Source organism: Augochlora pura, chromosome 5 (genome assembly GCF_028453695.1).
Source record: "Augochlora pura isolate Apur16 chromosome 5, APUR_v2.2.1, whole genome shotgun sequence".
NCBI classification, from domain to species: Eukaryota; Metazoa; Arthropoda; class Insecta; order Hymenoptera; family Halictidae; genus Augochlora; species Augochlora pura.
Genome location: NC_135776.1, coordinates 6,244,033 through 6,261,833, shown reverse-complemented (window position 1 = coordinate 6,261,833; position 17,801 = coordinate 6,244,033). Strand labels below are relative to the sequence as shown.

General features: G+C 35.9%; 1 protein-coding gene across 14 annotated transcripts in view; it reads left to right on the top strand.

Moving 5' to 3' along the window:
* Positions 1–17,801, top strand: part of LOC144470402 (uncharacterized) — a 153,422-nt gene that overhangs the window by 75,149 nt on the left and 60,472 nt on the right. For all 14 annotated transcript variants that reach the window (XM_078181479.1, XM_078181476.1, XM_078181471.1 and 11 more), the window contains 2 exons: positions 13,321–13,449; positions 15,452–15,557. In XM_078181479.1, the coding sequence (XP_078037605.1) occupies positions 13,321–13,449; positions 15,452–15,557 (235 nt within the window). The remainder of the gene's footprint in view (positions 1–13,320; positions 13,450–15,451; positions 15,558–17,801) is intronic.

Below are 17,801 nucleotides of genomic sequence, written 5' to 3'. Positions count from 1 at the left end.
GACATTTTTGCAACATCGTAACCAAAGAACGCGATAAACAGACGCGTGACTTCGACGTCTGCATTGTTCGCACAATTCGTGGATGATTTTTCGGGCCGCGTGTTACGAAATAATCGGAGAGTTATCGCTGGGGTGCAATAACGTTGTAGCAAGGCGATGTGACGAAACGACGCCCAAGTGCAACACAAGAGAGAGAGAGAATCGGTTACCTGACGGTGTGTGTCTGCTGGAAGGCCAGATGTTTGGCAAATGTTCCATTCGTCACGCGGCTCTAATGCCCGTCATATTACCGAGCATAAAACAGTCCGCGTATTTCCATTACTTATTTTCCGTGGAACGGCTGGCCCCGCGAAATCGAAATAGATTTTTACAGCCGCGTTAACCGACGCCGCGGCTTCGCTACAAGATAAATAAAAGAACTTTACCGTCTTTTCTACCACGTTGTCTAGGCCTGTTTCGCTCGCGGTTATCGACAGAGAGACATTTGCAAGGTAAAGTACGCGAGCGTGAAAAAGGCTCTTTGTATTATGATTATCGGTTGTACTCTCGACGCGATAACGAACGGCTTACAAAGTGTTAACAAGAGACCTGCCACGCGACTTTGTTTCCCGTAGCCCCGACGCGTTAACACGTGTTAAATATTCGGCTTAGACTCGCGCTGGGAAATAAGGGAATTTCTTGTTCGCGGAAACGTGGCTTGAAAAATTCTACCATTGCACCGAACGACTCGGTATATATTTCACGCTAACAGCAACAGAATAATAACATTTACGAGTATAAAACACGTAATTTTTACATTCACTTATTTTTTTGCAAGGAATAAATTGCGATTAGATCTTGTACTATTCGAACGTTGTAGTTACACGTTTCTATAGACACGTTTGTAAAATGCAGAGGACATGTAAATCGCGTGGTCGAACAGCTCTTTTTATCTTCTTAGTACAGTGGGTAATCACCTCGTTCGCGAAGGACACATTTCTGTAATTTTAATTGTAAAATTACGTAAGAGACCGAGAAACGTGAACAAATATTTAGCAACGAATTGTAGATTTTAAAAACTAAAGTAGCTTTCAAAACTTTGTAGATTTTAAAACTTTTGTAGCAATTGCAAGAGACAGGATATTTAATTTCTTATTTTAGAGTCATTAATTTATCCACTGTATTAGAATAATTAATTTATCCACTGTCTCAGCAAAATTCATTTATCCACAGTCTCAGAAATATTAATTTATCCCCTATCTCAGAAAAATTAATTTATCCCCTATCTCAGAATAATTAATTTATTCCATATCTCAGCGTAATTAATTTATCTCCAGTCACAAAATGATTACTTTATTCCATATCTCAGCAAAAGTAATTTATCTCCTGTCTCGTAATAATTTATTATTATCGATTAAGTATTTCTTCCTTGTCTCTCTAGGTTTAACAAATTCTATGCAGAATAATTGCTGAAACTCTTCGGTGATTCGTGCTCGTTGTTTCGCTAATCCATTTTTGCCAGAAATGCAGAAAATCCTGTTAACGTGTCGTCGGTTACGTCGTCGTCGAGATTTTCTCTCTCAAGTTCTGCAACTTGGCAGAGCCGGCGCTCTTCCTGCAAGTTGGTCACCGCAATTCTGAAACGCTCCCTTGAACTCGATCGAACACTACGTGTTCAAGTAGGCAACACGAATTCCATCGCCATTTTCGGCCGGTGAACCTAAATACCTCGGAGCTAGTTACACGATTTCGCGTTAGCCGTTTTACGATCATCATGGGACAGCGTTTAATCGAGCGCTTTACATTAACCCCTTGCACTATGACAACGAGTCGGACTCGTGATAAATATTCCACGCAATATTTGCTAACTGTGAATATTATTCATTTATTTTAAATCGAAATCAAATTGAATTCTATTATCAAAGTCTAGAAACGGAAGTAAATAAAGACAATAGTAGAAACAAAAATTATTTGGTTATATTAAGGAAAATATTAAGGACAAATAGCTAATCAATGCAACGTAAAAGTAGTCTTAGTGCAAGAGGTTAAAAAAGTAAGAATTCGAGAATTTTAGTGGTTTACTTCATTTCGAGAATTCCATTGATTAACTTCGTTGTGAGAATTTTATTGATCGTCTTCATTCTGAGAATTCCAGTCATTAAGTTCATTGTAAGAAGTTTATTCGTTCACTTTATTGTAAGAGTTACATCAATTAATTTTGTTTCATATATTTTATTGTTAGAATTCCATTGATTTATTTTGTTTCAGACATTTTATTGGTCAACTTTATTCACAAAATTTTATTGATTATCTTTATTGTAAAAATTCCATTGATTAACTTCCTTATAAGAATTCTATTGATTAATTTCAGTCCATACATTTTATTAATTAACTTCATTGCAAGGATTTTATTGATTAACATCAACGAAATCATTTTATTCATTTACGTCAATGAAAGAATTTTGTCGATTAACTTCTCTGAAAGAATTTTATCGACTGTCTTCTTTGCAAGAATTTTACCGACTAGCTTCACTAAAAAAACTTTGTTGTAACAGCTTGGTTACAAGAACTATTTCAATTATTCAAGCTACTTTTCTCATTAAATATTTATGGCTTCGCAATGGACATCATGCGAAGCGCAAGATGACGCGCATAGCGATGAGCAGGATTTGTTTGTCACACCGAAAGCGAATCTCCTCTTCAATAAAACAAATTGCATCGTTGCAATTTCTTTTTTTTTCAAGATAACCTAGGTAAATCGGTGCTCGCCGAAAAATCTACCGGCTATCGCAGCACCTATTGTCTCAACCAGGTCGAACAGTTTTAGCAATTCGAACAGCTTCATTGCTCCAAACTGTCTCATTAATCAGCGCGGTTTCCACTAGTTAATACCGCTCCACTGTTTCACAGTTCGAACAGTTTCGTCAGCTCGAACAGTGCTCCACACTCCGACCTTTGAATATCTCTTCGCGGACATATTCGCAAGTCTAATTCGCCGGCGATCCAACGAGGAAACATTCTTCCGCGTCCGTTAGAGGCGGACCTGTGTGAGTGCACATTTTCTTGGCTTCTTCAGAATCCGCGATACGTAATACTAGTCTCGAGTGATTAGAGTCTTGGGTGATCAGCTGCGGACTTTATGCATCTGCGATAACAATGTAAAGTATTTAGTAACGATGACGCTAAGAGAATTTAACGGTAGAAACGTTACGGAAGCAGAAAGGTCTGATTTTTTAATTTTTGTTGTAAGATTATTGATATTATAAAAATGGTTGTTTGACGGATTTTTAGATTTTTCTTTAAAGCAATTTTAATGTCTCAATTAATCTCTGTTGATATTATTTGCAATACATTGTCCGTATAAAAATTATTATTATAATAGTGTTTTAAGCTAATAATTAATAGCCTTTTACGAATGAGTAGGTTGCGTTAAAATTACTATTGTTAGTTTACAAAGTATGACGCTGTATAACAATGAAAGAGAGTAATTCATTTTGTATTTTTATTACGCATTTTATTGTATAATTTAAAATAAGCATTTAAAATGCTCTGGTTAAAACGTATCCTGGTATTAACTAGTCTTATTAATATCACCAAAAAATGTCAGCCATTTCCTTAAATTCGAACGAAATTGTTATTCAAAAATCTGCCTCGTCAAGCTCCGTGTCGAGTCACACTCGACATAGCTAAAGGGTTAACTAACCCCCTAGCATCTAAAACAAATTCCGGCGCCTACTAATAATTCCAAAAATAGCTTCAAAATACAAGAAAAAATCAACGCGAGTTTCCGTATACCTTTTCGTCCCTAAAACCGCAACTGACGATTCCGCCCGCATCTCCTTAATCAACATACCCGTCGCAACTGTTTTACCAAGCGACTGCCTCGTACCGCATACTATTCGTATCAGTGGCAGCGCCGTTCCCGATGCACGGCTCGCCGTTATCGTTTGTTGACGCAACAGCACGCGCGTTACGTATCTGTCACTCCCTGTCCGCGAACGTTTCCGTTCGTCGCATAGTTTTTCTTCGGCGCGTGACCCGACGGGCGTGAAGGAAGTGCATCGGATATTCGCGTCGCGGATCGGATCTTCTTTAGCTGGACTACGTGGCGTTCGAAGAGGGCGACCGGATCGGGAGAACGTCGGCCGGCAGGAACACGACAACGGCGTGGCACGCATACAAGGGAGCAGCTTCGCGGTCAGGTCGCTTAATTGACCGGCACAAGAAACGTGACTATGATCCCCGTTTATGACATAACAATGAGAGGCGGACGGGAATCAATGACATAAGACGCGCGCGGCGAACGATGATATCGCGTACGTTCCTTACGGAGAGAGGGGCAACGATCAAGGTCGGCCGGTTCGTGTCACGCTAGCAATGGGATCAAGTTCGATATGCGTTCGCGAACGAGTTGCGACACGCGAGTTTCGGTTCACGGGCCCGCCGGAATGCCGCTATGGGGGGACGCTTGTGTTTCAGCATTTTTGCAAAACGATCCCCGCGGGGGTCTCAGAACTGTCCTCGATTTTTGCGGGAACGTTCTCCGTGGCGGTTTTTAACTATTTACGATGTTATTAAAAATATACTCGTCGCCGCTCAATGCCATTTGAACGCGTTAAGGAACGCTAAGAAATGCAATGCAACGTGACGAATTTTCTCTGAGACTGTACACAATGGACAAAGATAAAAGTGTAAAAAAACTAGGGTTTACTATTACAATAAACCTTTTTTAACCCTTTGCACTCGACTCCGCGGCGCCATTCAAATTGTGGTAACACGTTCCGAAATTATTTTTATAGATATCGTCAAAGCTTCGATTTAAACAATTGTTGAAAGAAATACTGAAATACTAGAAGCCAGAGAAATTATTTCAGTTTCGAGTGCAAAGGGTTAAATTACCCCAAACTTAATTCTAAGTCAAATATAGTTTCTCTGACATATACCAGTTTTATTTTAAGTAATTTATCGCACTTCATTTTATTACTCGCTGAACTCTCTGACTCATGCAGCTGCTGCATTTGTTACATTTTTTTTTAAGATAAGGAAGTATGATGACGTAAGAGGGTTAATTTTATAAACACGATAAGTATTAATTGCTAGATTGTGGATATTTACGCGAAGTCAAATTTTGTTGGATCGATTGCGAGACAAGTGACTCTTGATATTATAAAAATCACTTTTAGTTAAAAATATTTATGCGAGTCTCATAATTGAATAAATTCTGTGTTGCAATATTGTAATAAAAATCTTAGGGAGTTCAACTAAATACGAATCTTGACATTGTTATAAAATAATATATATTAGTCACGTTTACAGCTTGTTAGTTCTAACAATAATTTTAATAAGTTTAAATTAGTATACCACCACGCTTAGATCTTTTTTAATGTTTTTATTGTGTACAGTTGCAGCCAGCAATTTTTTCCTATTAATTACAGAGATTATAGTAAATACTTCACTATATAGTAAATACTTCACTATATAGTAAATAATTCACTAAATAGTAAATAATTATTATTTAATTTAAGGGATGATTCTTAATATATCTGTACATGAATAATAGCGAGTTCCAAAAGTTATCAATTATATACGGAGAAAAAAAATCCCCGATTACAAAGCTTTATATTTTATTCCTAATATTGTCACTGATATTTTACATTTTCGACAAGATTAGTTTTATAGACAGAATAAGTCAGCTGACAGTGGTTTTCACATAATCTGTTGGCCAAACACGCGAGCATCTGAAAGGGGTGTGGTTTGTAAACCACAGCTATCAATCGGGCTTGTAAAAAATGTGAAGAACCTAATACACTTAACTTAACATACTTTTAACTATTATCTGTTTAAATATTTCAATTTTTAATTATTCCATTTCTTTAATGTTAATAGACCGGAAGCTACCCTTAAAAGTGATGCACAAAGTGCGACGCTTTTGCGAGGGAAGGAAAGGAATTTCGTTCGAAGGAAAATGATTAAAGCTTCTTTTAAATACGGCGCGGTCATTGAGGAGTCTATTAGCATGCTTCCGGTAGTTAAAGTGTTGAGAGGGTATGAAGTAATCCGAGTGGGATGCACAGCTATTGTCATCGTCATTTCCTCCTTTATCAAAAAATCAGGTTACGGTGACGACAGAATTTCGAAAACTGGAAACACTGCTTGCAAGAATCTTCCGCGAATATGTAGCAGTCTAATTGTTAGATTTCTATAGCAGATTGTAATTAAAAAGGCTATGGTGAAAGATTATAGTTGGTATAGCTAATATATAGTTAATTCATTTTTAATTCATTTCATATTTATGGAAGAGATTGATACATGAAATAAGAGACAGTGACGATGATAGGAGAATTTAAGGATTTTGTTACACCATTTTCTTTTTATTTATTTATTTATGAAACTATTTGTTATATTACTGTTTATTATATTATTAATTATTCGTATCTCTTTCTATTTTAATATATTTTATTAAATTAATACTACTTATAAGAGGAAATAATAAACTTCTTTAACTCGTATTCTGTATAATCGATATAGTCGATTTTTATTTTGCATAAATATTCAAAGTACATGCATTAAATTCTAAAATATTATAAAAGAATATTTCAATTCAATCGATTATTATTCTTTTATCGATGTTTGTTAATTTGATACTATTGTATCATTTTATATTCGTAGTTGGAGATATGCCCACTTGCGCTCAGTAAGGAAATGATTTAATTTCCTTGTAATTGCTTCTCACTGTACTGAAATAGATTTCTGAAGTATATTATACTGCTGTCTATAATTTAATTCGTCCATTGTTAAAATAGAAAGACGTTTCGAAGAAAACTGGATCAAACAAAATGAAATGAAATAAAATGAGATCAAATGAAATAAAATGAAACTAAATAAAATAAAATAGAACAAAATGAAATAAAATGATACTCAGTGAAATAAAATAGAACAAAATGAAATAAAATGAAACTCAATGAAACAAAATGGAGCAAAATAAAATAAAGCAAAATGGAACAAAATGGAGCAAAATAAAATAAAGCAAAATGGAACAAAATGGAGCAAAATAAAATAAAGCAAAATGGAACCAAATAAAACAAAAAGAAATAAAATAGAACCGACTAATATTTAAACAAAACTAAATCAAAGTAAGTTGAGCCGACCAAAGCCACCTCGAATTAAATCAGACCAACCCAAACAAAATTAACAAAAATTAACCCGAACTTCCACAACGAATAAATTTGTTCAGCGCGCTCGCGAGTCGTTCGAAGCCGTCCCTATCCGCTCGCAAGCCAGCAAAACCGAGTAAAAGAAGACGCAGGAAGCAACGACTCGCGATTTCGTTACGTTTTCGCGATTCTTTCCGCGGATTCTCGTGTTCCCCGCTATTATTAGCATGGAGAGCGTGGAAGCGAGATACGGGATCCCCATGGCAGGGGTGGCTGCAGCTATCGGAGGCTTTTATTACAATTACAAATCGTTCGGACGCCTCGGGCTAACAGAAATCGGATGACGCGTCCGCGTGAAAACACGGCGTGTTTGTGGCCGTTTTAAAAGTGACGAGGCCCCGGCGATGACGATCAGTCGACGGTGCCTCCGAACACGATCCGTACGTTCTTTTTGGGAGCTTTCTCCCGGTGAGTGTCGTCCCTCTATCTCTCTCTCTCTCCCTCTCTCTGTGATCGACTTTCGACGCGTTCTCGCTTGTTGTCGTGCGAAACGTGATTTTGTCCAACGACTTGGATAAAAATTCGTGTGTCGACGATTCTTATGGAATTCTATTCCCAAAACCGGAAACGTAATCTAGGCGGTTAGAGGAGGCGTTTTGTGGGTCTGTGACGAAAGCCGCTGCGGTTCGAAACGAGATCGAAAGGATTCCGGAGGAAAATAGTGTCGAGTGGTTCGCGTGACTTGTGGACAGCTTTTATTTTGCACGGAGAGCAGAGGTTAACTGTTTTAGTACCGAGTTAGTCGCGCGAGGGCGATGCTAATTTTTGGCTAGATTTTAGAATTAATTTTTACTGCTGGGCATTTGGGCGAACTGATTATTCGCGTACAATCTCCACAAATTAGACTATTTCAATATTTTCTGCTACGTTCAACGGAATGATGAATATGATCCTGAAGAATTTGCATATTAATCGATTTTGTCTCGCACTTCCAAGTCTGAAAAAGAATATATAAATGTTCCTGTCATATAAAGTGTAAATATTTTGTCAACAAGAAAGAATTTCATCCCTTAAAACAAACTATAACACAACATCGAACATAGGCGAATATTATAGCATGGTACAATAAAATATAGGATATTATAGCATGATACAATAAAATATAGAATATTATAGCATAATACAATAAAATATAGAATATTATAGCATAATACAATAAAATATAGAATATTATAGCATAATACAATAAATAAAGAATATTACAGCACAATTCAATATCATAATATAGTACAATGCAGTAGATAATACTATTACAGAATTTCACAAGAAATTCGAACCTTACTAATACTTAAAACAACAATGTATGTTCCTCACTATACCGCAGATTTTATCCATCATGCACCGAGAATATTAAACAAATTTTTCAAACAACACACGTTGCTTACTAAAATTGTTTAAGAAACAAAAGAAATATCAAACTCGTCCATATTACAATGAATCAAGATAAATTTTATTTTCCACAAAGATCCACAGTCTATTGATCACTATAGCTTCCATAAACTTTTAATAAAAATTAACAGAAAAACATTAAACAAATTCCACATATTTAACCTTCTATATCCGACGCTCTAAAATAGGGAAACAAAACTAAAGGAAATCTATCACAATAAAACCTCAAATACAAAATCTGTCACTGTACTATATTTGTTTGTAAAATTATAACTGTTCCATTATCCGAACGTGGAATCACTTTAATCGAAGCGAATAAGCCTCGCACAGTGTTTCGCGCGAAGACGCGGGGCGACCCCCGTGAGACAGTGATTCACTCTCGCCGCCACCATTCCCCATAAGAATCGCGAACGCCTTTGCCGATCGGAAGCCGCGACGACAAGCCGCGGAATTTGATTGCCGTCGTCGCGGGAAGCGAATTAAGCGACTTCGCTGATTACGAGGTACGAGAGTTCCTCTCGTACTATTCTAGTCCGTGACGCGTCTCCGTGTCGGTTTAACCGGCGTTCAACGAGCATTCGACGCGATTACACGGCTCTTTCGTAGAACGCGCGCGCTCGCTCTCGACCGAGAGATATAGGTCACTGGCTATGAGGTCAACTATTCGTAGACAGAGCCATAGAGAGGAGCGTGTGCGTGCTTCTGAAATGCTTCGGGGACCGTGTCCTTGAACACCGCTAAATTTAGAGGTTCCGCGCGGCGCGCGGCACACTATGCCCCCGCCGATACCAATCTCGCCAGGCGGTTTCCTTTTCTCTGTTTATATTAATTTTTAATGTCATTAATCCCGCGGCCACGGGAACGATGACATCACGCGGCGTCGGCGGCCGGAAAAATTGCCGTCGGGCTGTCACTTATTTATAGAGAAGAAAGAACAGATCCGGCTGTCTCGCGTTTATTCGCCGGGGATTCGATGCAACGCGAGATTTCCAGGTCGATTGTTTAACGCTTTATCGTCCGGTACCGTAATCATTTCTGTTGTTATAGGTGAAGCTACTGACATTTTTATATCGTCATATTATTGATCAGTATTTATTTCATTTTTATTTTATTAATCGCTAAAGGTATCTGATATTTAAATAATTATATTATAGGGTAGAAACAAAAAATAAAGTCGCAATTAAATCGCAATTAAATAGCAAATAAGTTCAAATAAGTTGCAAATGATTTGTGAACGAATATCAAATGAATTTGAAATACAAAATTCTTGCAATTTCGTTGGTGCAACTTTTTTTTAGAAAATTTCTACTGTGACAGTTCATAATCCATTGTGTCATCCACGTGGTACGAACTGTGTCATATTCGCGTCGATTGCGACAAAAATGATGTTACGTTAATTCTATTCACCTTGTGTTATATCTTGTTAAGTGTTACGAATTGAAAGACCACCCAATTCACAGATTAACAACCAAGGATCCCTCCAATTACATTTCCGATCAACATATAGCAGTTTCATTCGCCTGTGAAACCATTTACACGTCAAACAATACGATCGAACATCTTGTGCTTCGCATTATTGCTGCAGGTGTTACAACAGCTGGGAATTACGAGCGTGCTAAGTTCTTCAGTTGCCGCCTTTGTAAAACTATTTTTAGAGTATATCAAATAATAGAATAATTTCTTTAAATAGATATTTTAGCTTCGTGGAACTTTTAATACGATTCCTGGGATGCAATCTTTGCGGCACAATTTTTGCTTTTGTAAAATAATTTTGGGGTACAATATTTTTCTTTGCGAGGCACAATTTCTGGAGTATAATCTAAACAATTTTTGCAGTATAATTTTTGAGAAACATTTTTTACAGTATGTATAATATTTGAGAAACATTTTTTACAGTATGTATAATATTTGAGAAACATTTTTGACAGTATAATATTTGTAAAACATTCTTTACAGTATAATATTTCTAAAATAATTTGTGGAGCACAATCTCTGTAAAGCAATTTCTTTCTTTCAGTCTTTATGAAATAATTTTTGTGTTTTAATATTTATGAATTAATTTTTCTGGCTCATTTTTGTGGCTAGTTAATAATCTCACAGACCGTGTCAACTATCTCTAGAACAGTGAAAATTATCAAACAATATTCTAACATTGAAAACAAATGCTGACATAATTTCCTACTACATTATTCCTCTCTCTCATAATTTAAATAATCGACACAAAATTACAATCAATACAAAACCCAGATCCCCAACCAAATTATTCTTCGACAAATCATCGATCTCGCGCATAACAATCGCTCCGGCAATAGCAACTTCTCGATCAGCATAACAATTCGGTCGATTCGCAATCGATGAGAATCGCAGCCGCCATTGTTCGTAAAATTGCCGAAAGCAATTGCGCGGAGGAAACCTAATCCCGTCGGTGACAAAGCGGCATTTACGCGTCGTAAGGAAACCGAATAGAATTGAAAGTGATTTAGAATTACGGTTTGAATCACGATTGGAATTATAGCGGCGCTATCCGTCGCGCGCGGTGACTTTGTAGGCCGTGGGCCTGTTATTAAATAATTGTGCCCGGCAATCTCGGAATATCTGATAAAGCGTTTTCGACGTTGTATAAACCGATTGGATAACCGCGTCGATTCGTCAGTCGCGTGAAAAAATCCGACAACGTATCCACGCGGACGTTTTCAACGCTTTGCCGCCGAATCTTGTGCGTCGAAGTTTATTAATTAGGATCCCGTGTGATATTGATTAGGATCGTTATAGAGCCAGGTAAGAACGCTAAGTTATGGTTGTTCTCGGTTTAGTCGATTTAGTTTCAAGTGTTCGATTTATATCGTTTCGTAACAATTCGCCTCTGTCACGAAAATCTTCGAAAAGTATAAAACAGTTCGTCTGCTATGATCTATATATATCATATTATAATTTATAATCTATATATTCCATATGATAATTTATGATTTATATACTTCACATTACAATTCACAATCTATATATTCCATATTACATTGTATGATCCATATATTTATTTTTTATATATTTTACATTATAATCCACTACCTACAAATTATAAATTACAATTTACAATCTATATATTCTACTATGATAATCCACAATCCACATATCTTAAGTCTACAATCTAGTCGTAAAATCGCTCCATTGTCGCAAGAATATATTTTAGATCTAGGTTTCCATAGATCAGCTACGTCTTAGACGCGAATGTTTCCATAGAAGATTAGCCGCGAACTCGCCGATTTAGCGTAGTTAGATCTGAACCATCTGTGCCCCGATAAAAAAAAACCAGTGATTCTTTCCGCGTTCCATCCTCGCGATAACGTTATCATCGAGCTCTCGAAGTCTCTCACTTCGATCATCGGACTCTCGTCACCGTCACCGCGTAGCAGTGCCGAAAAGTCGGACAACACAACAATCTCTCGCGCGCGTACATTATACGACACGACACCTTAAATCTCGCTTCTTCAGGCTTGATCGAGATATGATTTCTGTGGCAATGATTTTTCTATTGATTTGCAGGCTCATTACTCATTTGTTTTACGTTTTGATGCATATACTATATTATGAGACTTTCACTACGTTACTCATTCTGCCCATGCAACCTCGACAGTATACTTATAGATTTATATACATGACCATATAATAGTATCGTTGAATTTTGCGAAAGTATCAGGTTGTTAGCATACGAAATATCCGACGTTTCGTATGCAACAACCTAATACAAGCCGCGGCATGCGTCTGGTAATTGCACTTTGGCCTGCGACTATGCGTTTACATCGCGGATGGAACGAAATGCAGAGTGCAATTTTGCTTTGGTTATTCGACGCGGTTGTTGAACAGTTTTGGAGTTGATGGAGTTGCAATTGCAATTTTTGTTTGCAATGTGTTATTTACAGTGTAACATTTGGTACTTCGTGTTTGTTTTAAGAAGATTGAATTTTGTTTTTATAAATATTTTATATGTTGTATAGTTGAGGGTACTGTGGTAAATTTGAAGCGTTTTTCGAGATTTGATATCTTTTGTAAGTTTTACGTTTGAGATTAATTCTTTTGCAAATCAAATTCAATAAATAGATAACATCGAGCCATTTTTATTATTTTACCAAATTTAGTATTTTATTTATTAGAAATAATTACGATAAGTGAACTCCGTTTGCGAAAGTGTGAATTATATTTGCAGAAAGGAGAATAGTTTCTGTTAAAATTATTTTTATTTACTAAAAGACTACTATGATCAACAAAAATTATTTTTATTTACAAAAAGACGATTATGTTTCAACAAAAATTATCTTCATTTCCAACAATACGATTATGATCAACAAAAATTATTTTCATTTATAAAAAGACCAGTATAATCCACCAAAAAAAATTAATTTACAGTACAAAATTCTAAGCACAAATAAAACAAGAAAAAGAAGCTAAAAATCAAATAATGCATCTAAAATTACAGAGCCCTGTTCGCAAAGTTCAATTGCACTGAATTGCACAAAATGCAACCCCAAAAAGAAAACTAAACTGTTCAATAATAAATCCAAATAAACAAATCAAAATCAGCCCAAATTTCGTTGAAACTGTACCATAAAAGCAGAGTGGCAGTGCAATATGGAATTGCCAGATCGATATCGCGTGAATTTGAATGTCGTCGTCGTCGTGGTCGCCGTTGTCCCGCTTTCGATTTCACGCAGCGACTAAAGATACGATTTTCTATTGATCACAGGTGAAGATCCGATGCTCAGCGACCAACAGCAGTATCGATACATGACTGTTGACGACATGAAGTCCATGGGGGACGACTCGATGCGCGTGAACGTGACGGACGACGAGCGGGACAATCGACATTCTGGAGGTGAGTGACAAATTCGTCTTGACATGCACCCGCGATTGTTTGCGCGGTTCTATACTGATTTCTCAGGCGATCCGCTCGTAAGGCACGTCGCGGTCTATCCGCTAATGCATTTCGAATTTATTCGCGATAAAACCTTGACTGACATTCGCTTCGCGGACTATTATGCGGAGTTTGAACATCGCCCAATGCATTTCTCTCTCGTTGAATTTCTTTTTTTGGAAATTTATTGTGATACGAGATATATTATATTTATTATTATCTTATATTATATTGTATATTATAATATATTATATTCTATAGTATTATATTATATATTATAATATAATATTCTATAATATTATATTATACATTATATTCTAAAATATTCTATAATATAATATTATATTATACGACATTACAGTACAATACAGTACATTACTTTACGTTACATTGCATTGCACTACATGATATTATATTATATATTTTACATTTTTAATTTGCTTATTTAATGTCACGTTAGCTCAATAGAGTTAAGTATAGATAAAATTCTCAATTAACTCCTTAATTTTTGTAAGTTTGTTAATTGTCACATAATAACATACTTTACTCAATCAAAAATAACACAAGTGTATATACAAGTTCTTCAAATTCTTTTACTATTCTGTCACTATTATACCAAACAATATTAATTCAAATAATATTATTATCAATAACCGCACTAAATACATAAAATCCACAGAGTAATTATTACCAACAAAAACCCATCAAACCAACAAAAAGAAATTAATATCAGCAACACTGTCCAAACTTATTATCAAACTTTTATAATTTCCGTTTTACACGATATATAATATTATTTAAAAATTAACACTGACGTTTCACACGATGACGAACGCCATGATCATTTTCATAATACGTGCAGGCGCGCATGTAACGTGTTTTTCCTGCGGCGAAGTCAAACAAATCATGGAAGACGCCGGTCAGAACGAATAATAGCGCGCGGAATCCCGGAAGAGAGAGAGAGAGAGAGATGTCAGGGTCGTCTTAATTCCGCAACAAGTAGAGTGCTGTTTTTTCCATCCTTATTTGCTAGGACTGTGTGCGGCGATTGCGGCTGTTGTCAAGATCAACGAAGCCTAATGAAAGGTTACTCGGAATAGCATAAAGTCGAAGCATTAATCGTGAGCCAGCATCGGCGCGGAGCTATGCAATCATCCCGGCTCCGTGGAAATAGAGTTCATTTTCTCGACCTGCTTCGCGGCTGATGCCGTACCCCGATAACAATAATTGTTACGAAGTTACGGGAATATCTGCGACCTACGAAACGGCTTCTGGATCGATGAAACGAGCCGAGGAAAATTGAATGTCGCTTTGGATCGTCCGTCAGGGTTACCTGGACGCTGATTTTATGCTTGTCTTATCAGTATTGTTATGTTATATCTGTCATTATTTTATTATGTTTTATATGTTGCTATAATAGATATTAATTTACTATTATATATTAATGTTAATACATATTAAATTAATATATTATTATAGTAATATATAAAACGTAATACGATAATATATAATACTATAATATATATTAATTTAATATTAATAGTAAATTAATATATACATTGTAGCGAATTTATAATTATTACAATTGCAAAACGTGGAACGGGTCATTTGACCGCACTCGGTTTTATGCTAATATATAATAGGTATAATTAATATTAATATTATATAGTAAGTATATATAATATCATATATTATAATAAGTATAATTAATACTGATATTATATATTATAGTAACTATAATTAATATTAATATCATATATCATTACATGCCACATAATAATAACAAAATATATCGAATAGATAACTTCGGCCCTTTACAGAAATTCTAGTCGTTTGAAATTCGGCTCGTTTCATGTCCAGAGCAATATAACAAACGATCCCGCGTCTTCCGTTATCGGAGGGTGCAACTCAAAGCGATTCGCGTGATCGTCGTAAATCTAACGAGCACGAATCTCCTTTGCAGCGCCGACCATAACCGAGATGATCACGAAAGAAAATTACCACCGATCGAACGCCGGCAATCTGAAGCCAGACAACGTTGACATCAACAGGCACCCGGTGCACGTCGGGTATGTACGCAAATTGCATTCCTTCTATTGTTCTGCAATGTTCATTCATCCGTCGGTGGCCTGAATATCTAGGGGTAGGTTGTACCATAATTGTACGCTTGGTATCACTGACCTGTTAACACGACGATTAGTTTTTTAATACTGTCGATGGTTCGTTTTTTAATATTTTCGACGATTTTTGTTTTTAATATTGTCGACGATTTGGTTTTAATATTTTCGACATTTAATTTTTGATACTCTAGACGATTAGTTTTTTAATACTGTCGACAATTAATTTTTCATACTGTCGATAAATAATTTTTTAATACTGTCGATGATTAGTTTTCAATATTCTCGACATTTAATTTTTGATACTCTCGACGATTAGTTTTTTGATACTGTCGACAATTAATTTTTGATACTGTTGACAATTAATTTTTGATACTGTCGACAATTAATTTTTAATACCGTCGACAATTCATTTTTAATACTCTCATCGATAATTTTTCAATATCCTCGACGATTTCACAGAAAACTGTGAACGCGTCGTCGACGTTGTCGAAATATGTAGATAAATTAATGCGAAGCGTTAACAGGTTCCAATCGCGAACTATTGCCAGCCGGTGACGTTTCGATCGCCTCTACGAAGATAGTACAACCTACTCGTTACACGGCAAACGCGTATTTCAGAGTATTGGAAACATCTGTGCGTTCTAAATACTTCTTCCAAGAAAAGTCGATCTGCGGGTGCATTAGAAAACATTGCATTCGGTTCGAAATTTCCGCGATCCCGATTGGCGGATAAAACATAACCTCCTTGCTCGCGAAAACGAAATTTTTAATTAGGCGTCGGATCGATCCGGGAGACTCGGATCGGATCGAGGATGAGTACGAGTCAATCACTGAGATATTCGGGCGCGTTTTAAGTCGGAGTAACTTTTTACAAGTTGCATCAAATCATTTTTTACTGAGATGATAGAGAGACTAGTTTTCCAGACAATTTTTAAATAATTTTTGGTGGAAGTTAAAACGACGATAAAGATAAAAATAGAGTACTTTTCTGATTTTAGATCGAAATTATTTTTAAAACTTGGATCTAGGGATTTGTATTGTTAGATTAGTTTATTAGATGATATCTTAATAAATTTTTATAAAAATTATAGTTCATTTGGGATAACAAAACAAGGTGGAAGTATTATGTTTCGATTTTTGCAATAATCGTCACAAAATTAATTCGGTAAATTGTAAAACTTCTAAGATACCTGAGATCATTTATAGTAACTTTTACCTTCGCAAAAAACGTTCTTGGAACACCCTGTATAGTTATCATGCTGTTTGCAAATAATTCTCGTCGAACGAACAGTAAAATAATATGCAAAATTAAATAAAAAAATCAACACTAATTAATTCTTCTTTAAAGCTTCAACATGTATAACACAACAATATACCTTACTTTCATATAAAAATAAGAAACAAAATAAATAGCTTCAGTGACTAAAGGGTTGAACTAGCCCCTCTAACGTCTCGAAAGAAATTCGACTAAAATTCGGTGCAATGAGGTTGCTCCGTCTCGAAACGCGTCGAAATATCACAGCGAATGACGAGTATCCACATTCGAGTAATCTTTGCATGGTTTGTTAGTTTTTTTTCTGTGATTTGACAAGAACGCAACTGTTGAGTGAAACGTTAATCGGGCAGCGTTAACAAAACCGTTTCAGCTGCGCCGTGAACTTTGCGATCGTACGATAAATAGCGAATCTGTTGATCGATGTTTGATATTGCACGCTTACTGAACGATGTTTATTGGACTCCTAACACAGAGTATTTTGAAATGCAACTTTGTACAAAATAACATTGTATAATCACAACAAAAATATAATTATTGAATTACTAAAGAAAAAAAAGAACGAAAAAAGAAACAGAATCGAAAAGAATCTCTTCAAGACGAAGGTTCTGTAATTGGATATTTTAAACAAAAAAAAAAACAAAAAGAAACACTGATGTAGAAATCGATGAGGACAACAAGAACTTAATTTTCAAGAGGATCGACTCGCGCGAAATTTTTCTATTGGTTCTCTTTCGACACAAAATTTCTCTTATATCGTTGAATCGAGGAGCACCAACGTGGCGGACAACGCATAATTTTGATAGCGCGATGCACTAATCGATAGAGCAAAGGGTAAATTAAAAAACAAAATGAATATAGTACGAAAACGAAGAAAACAATAATATTGTGTATTATAGTGTGACACAGTGTGCAAGACA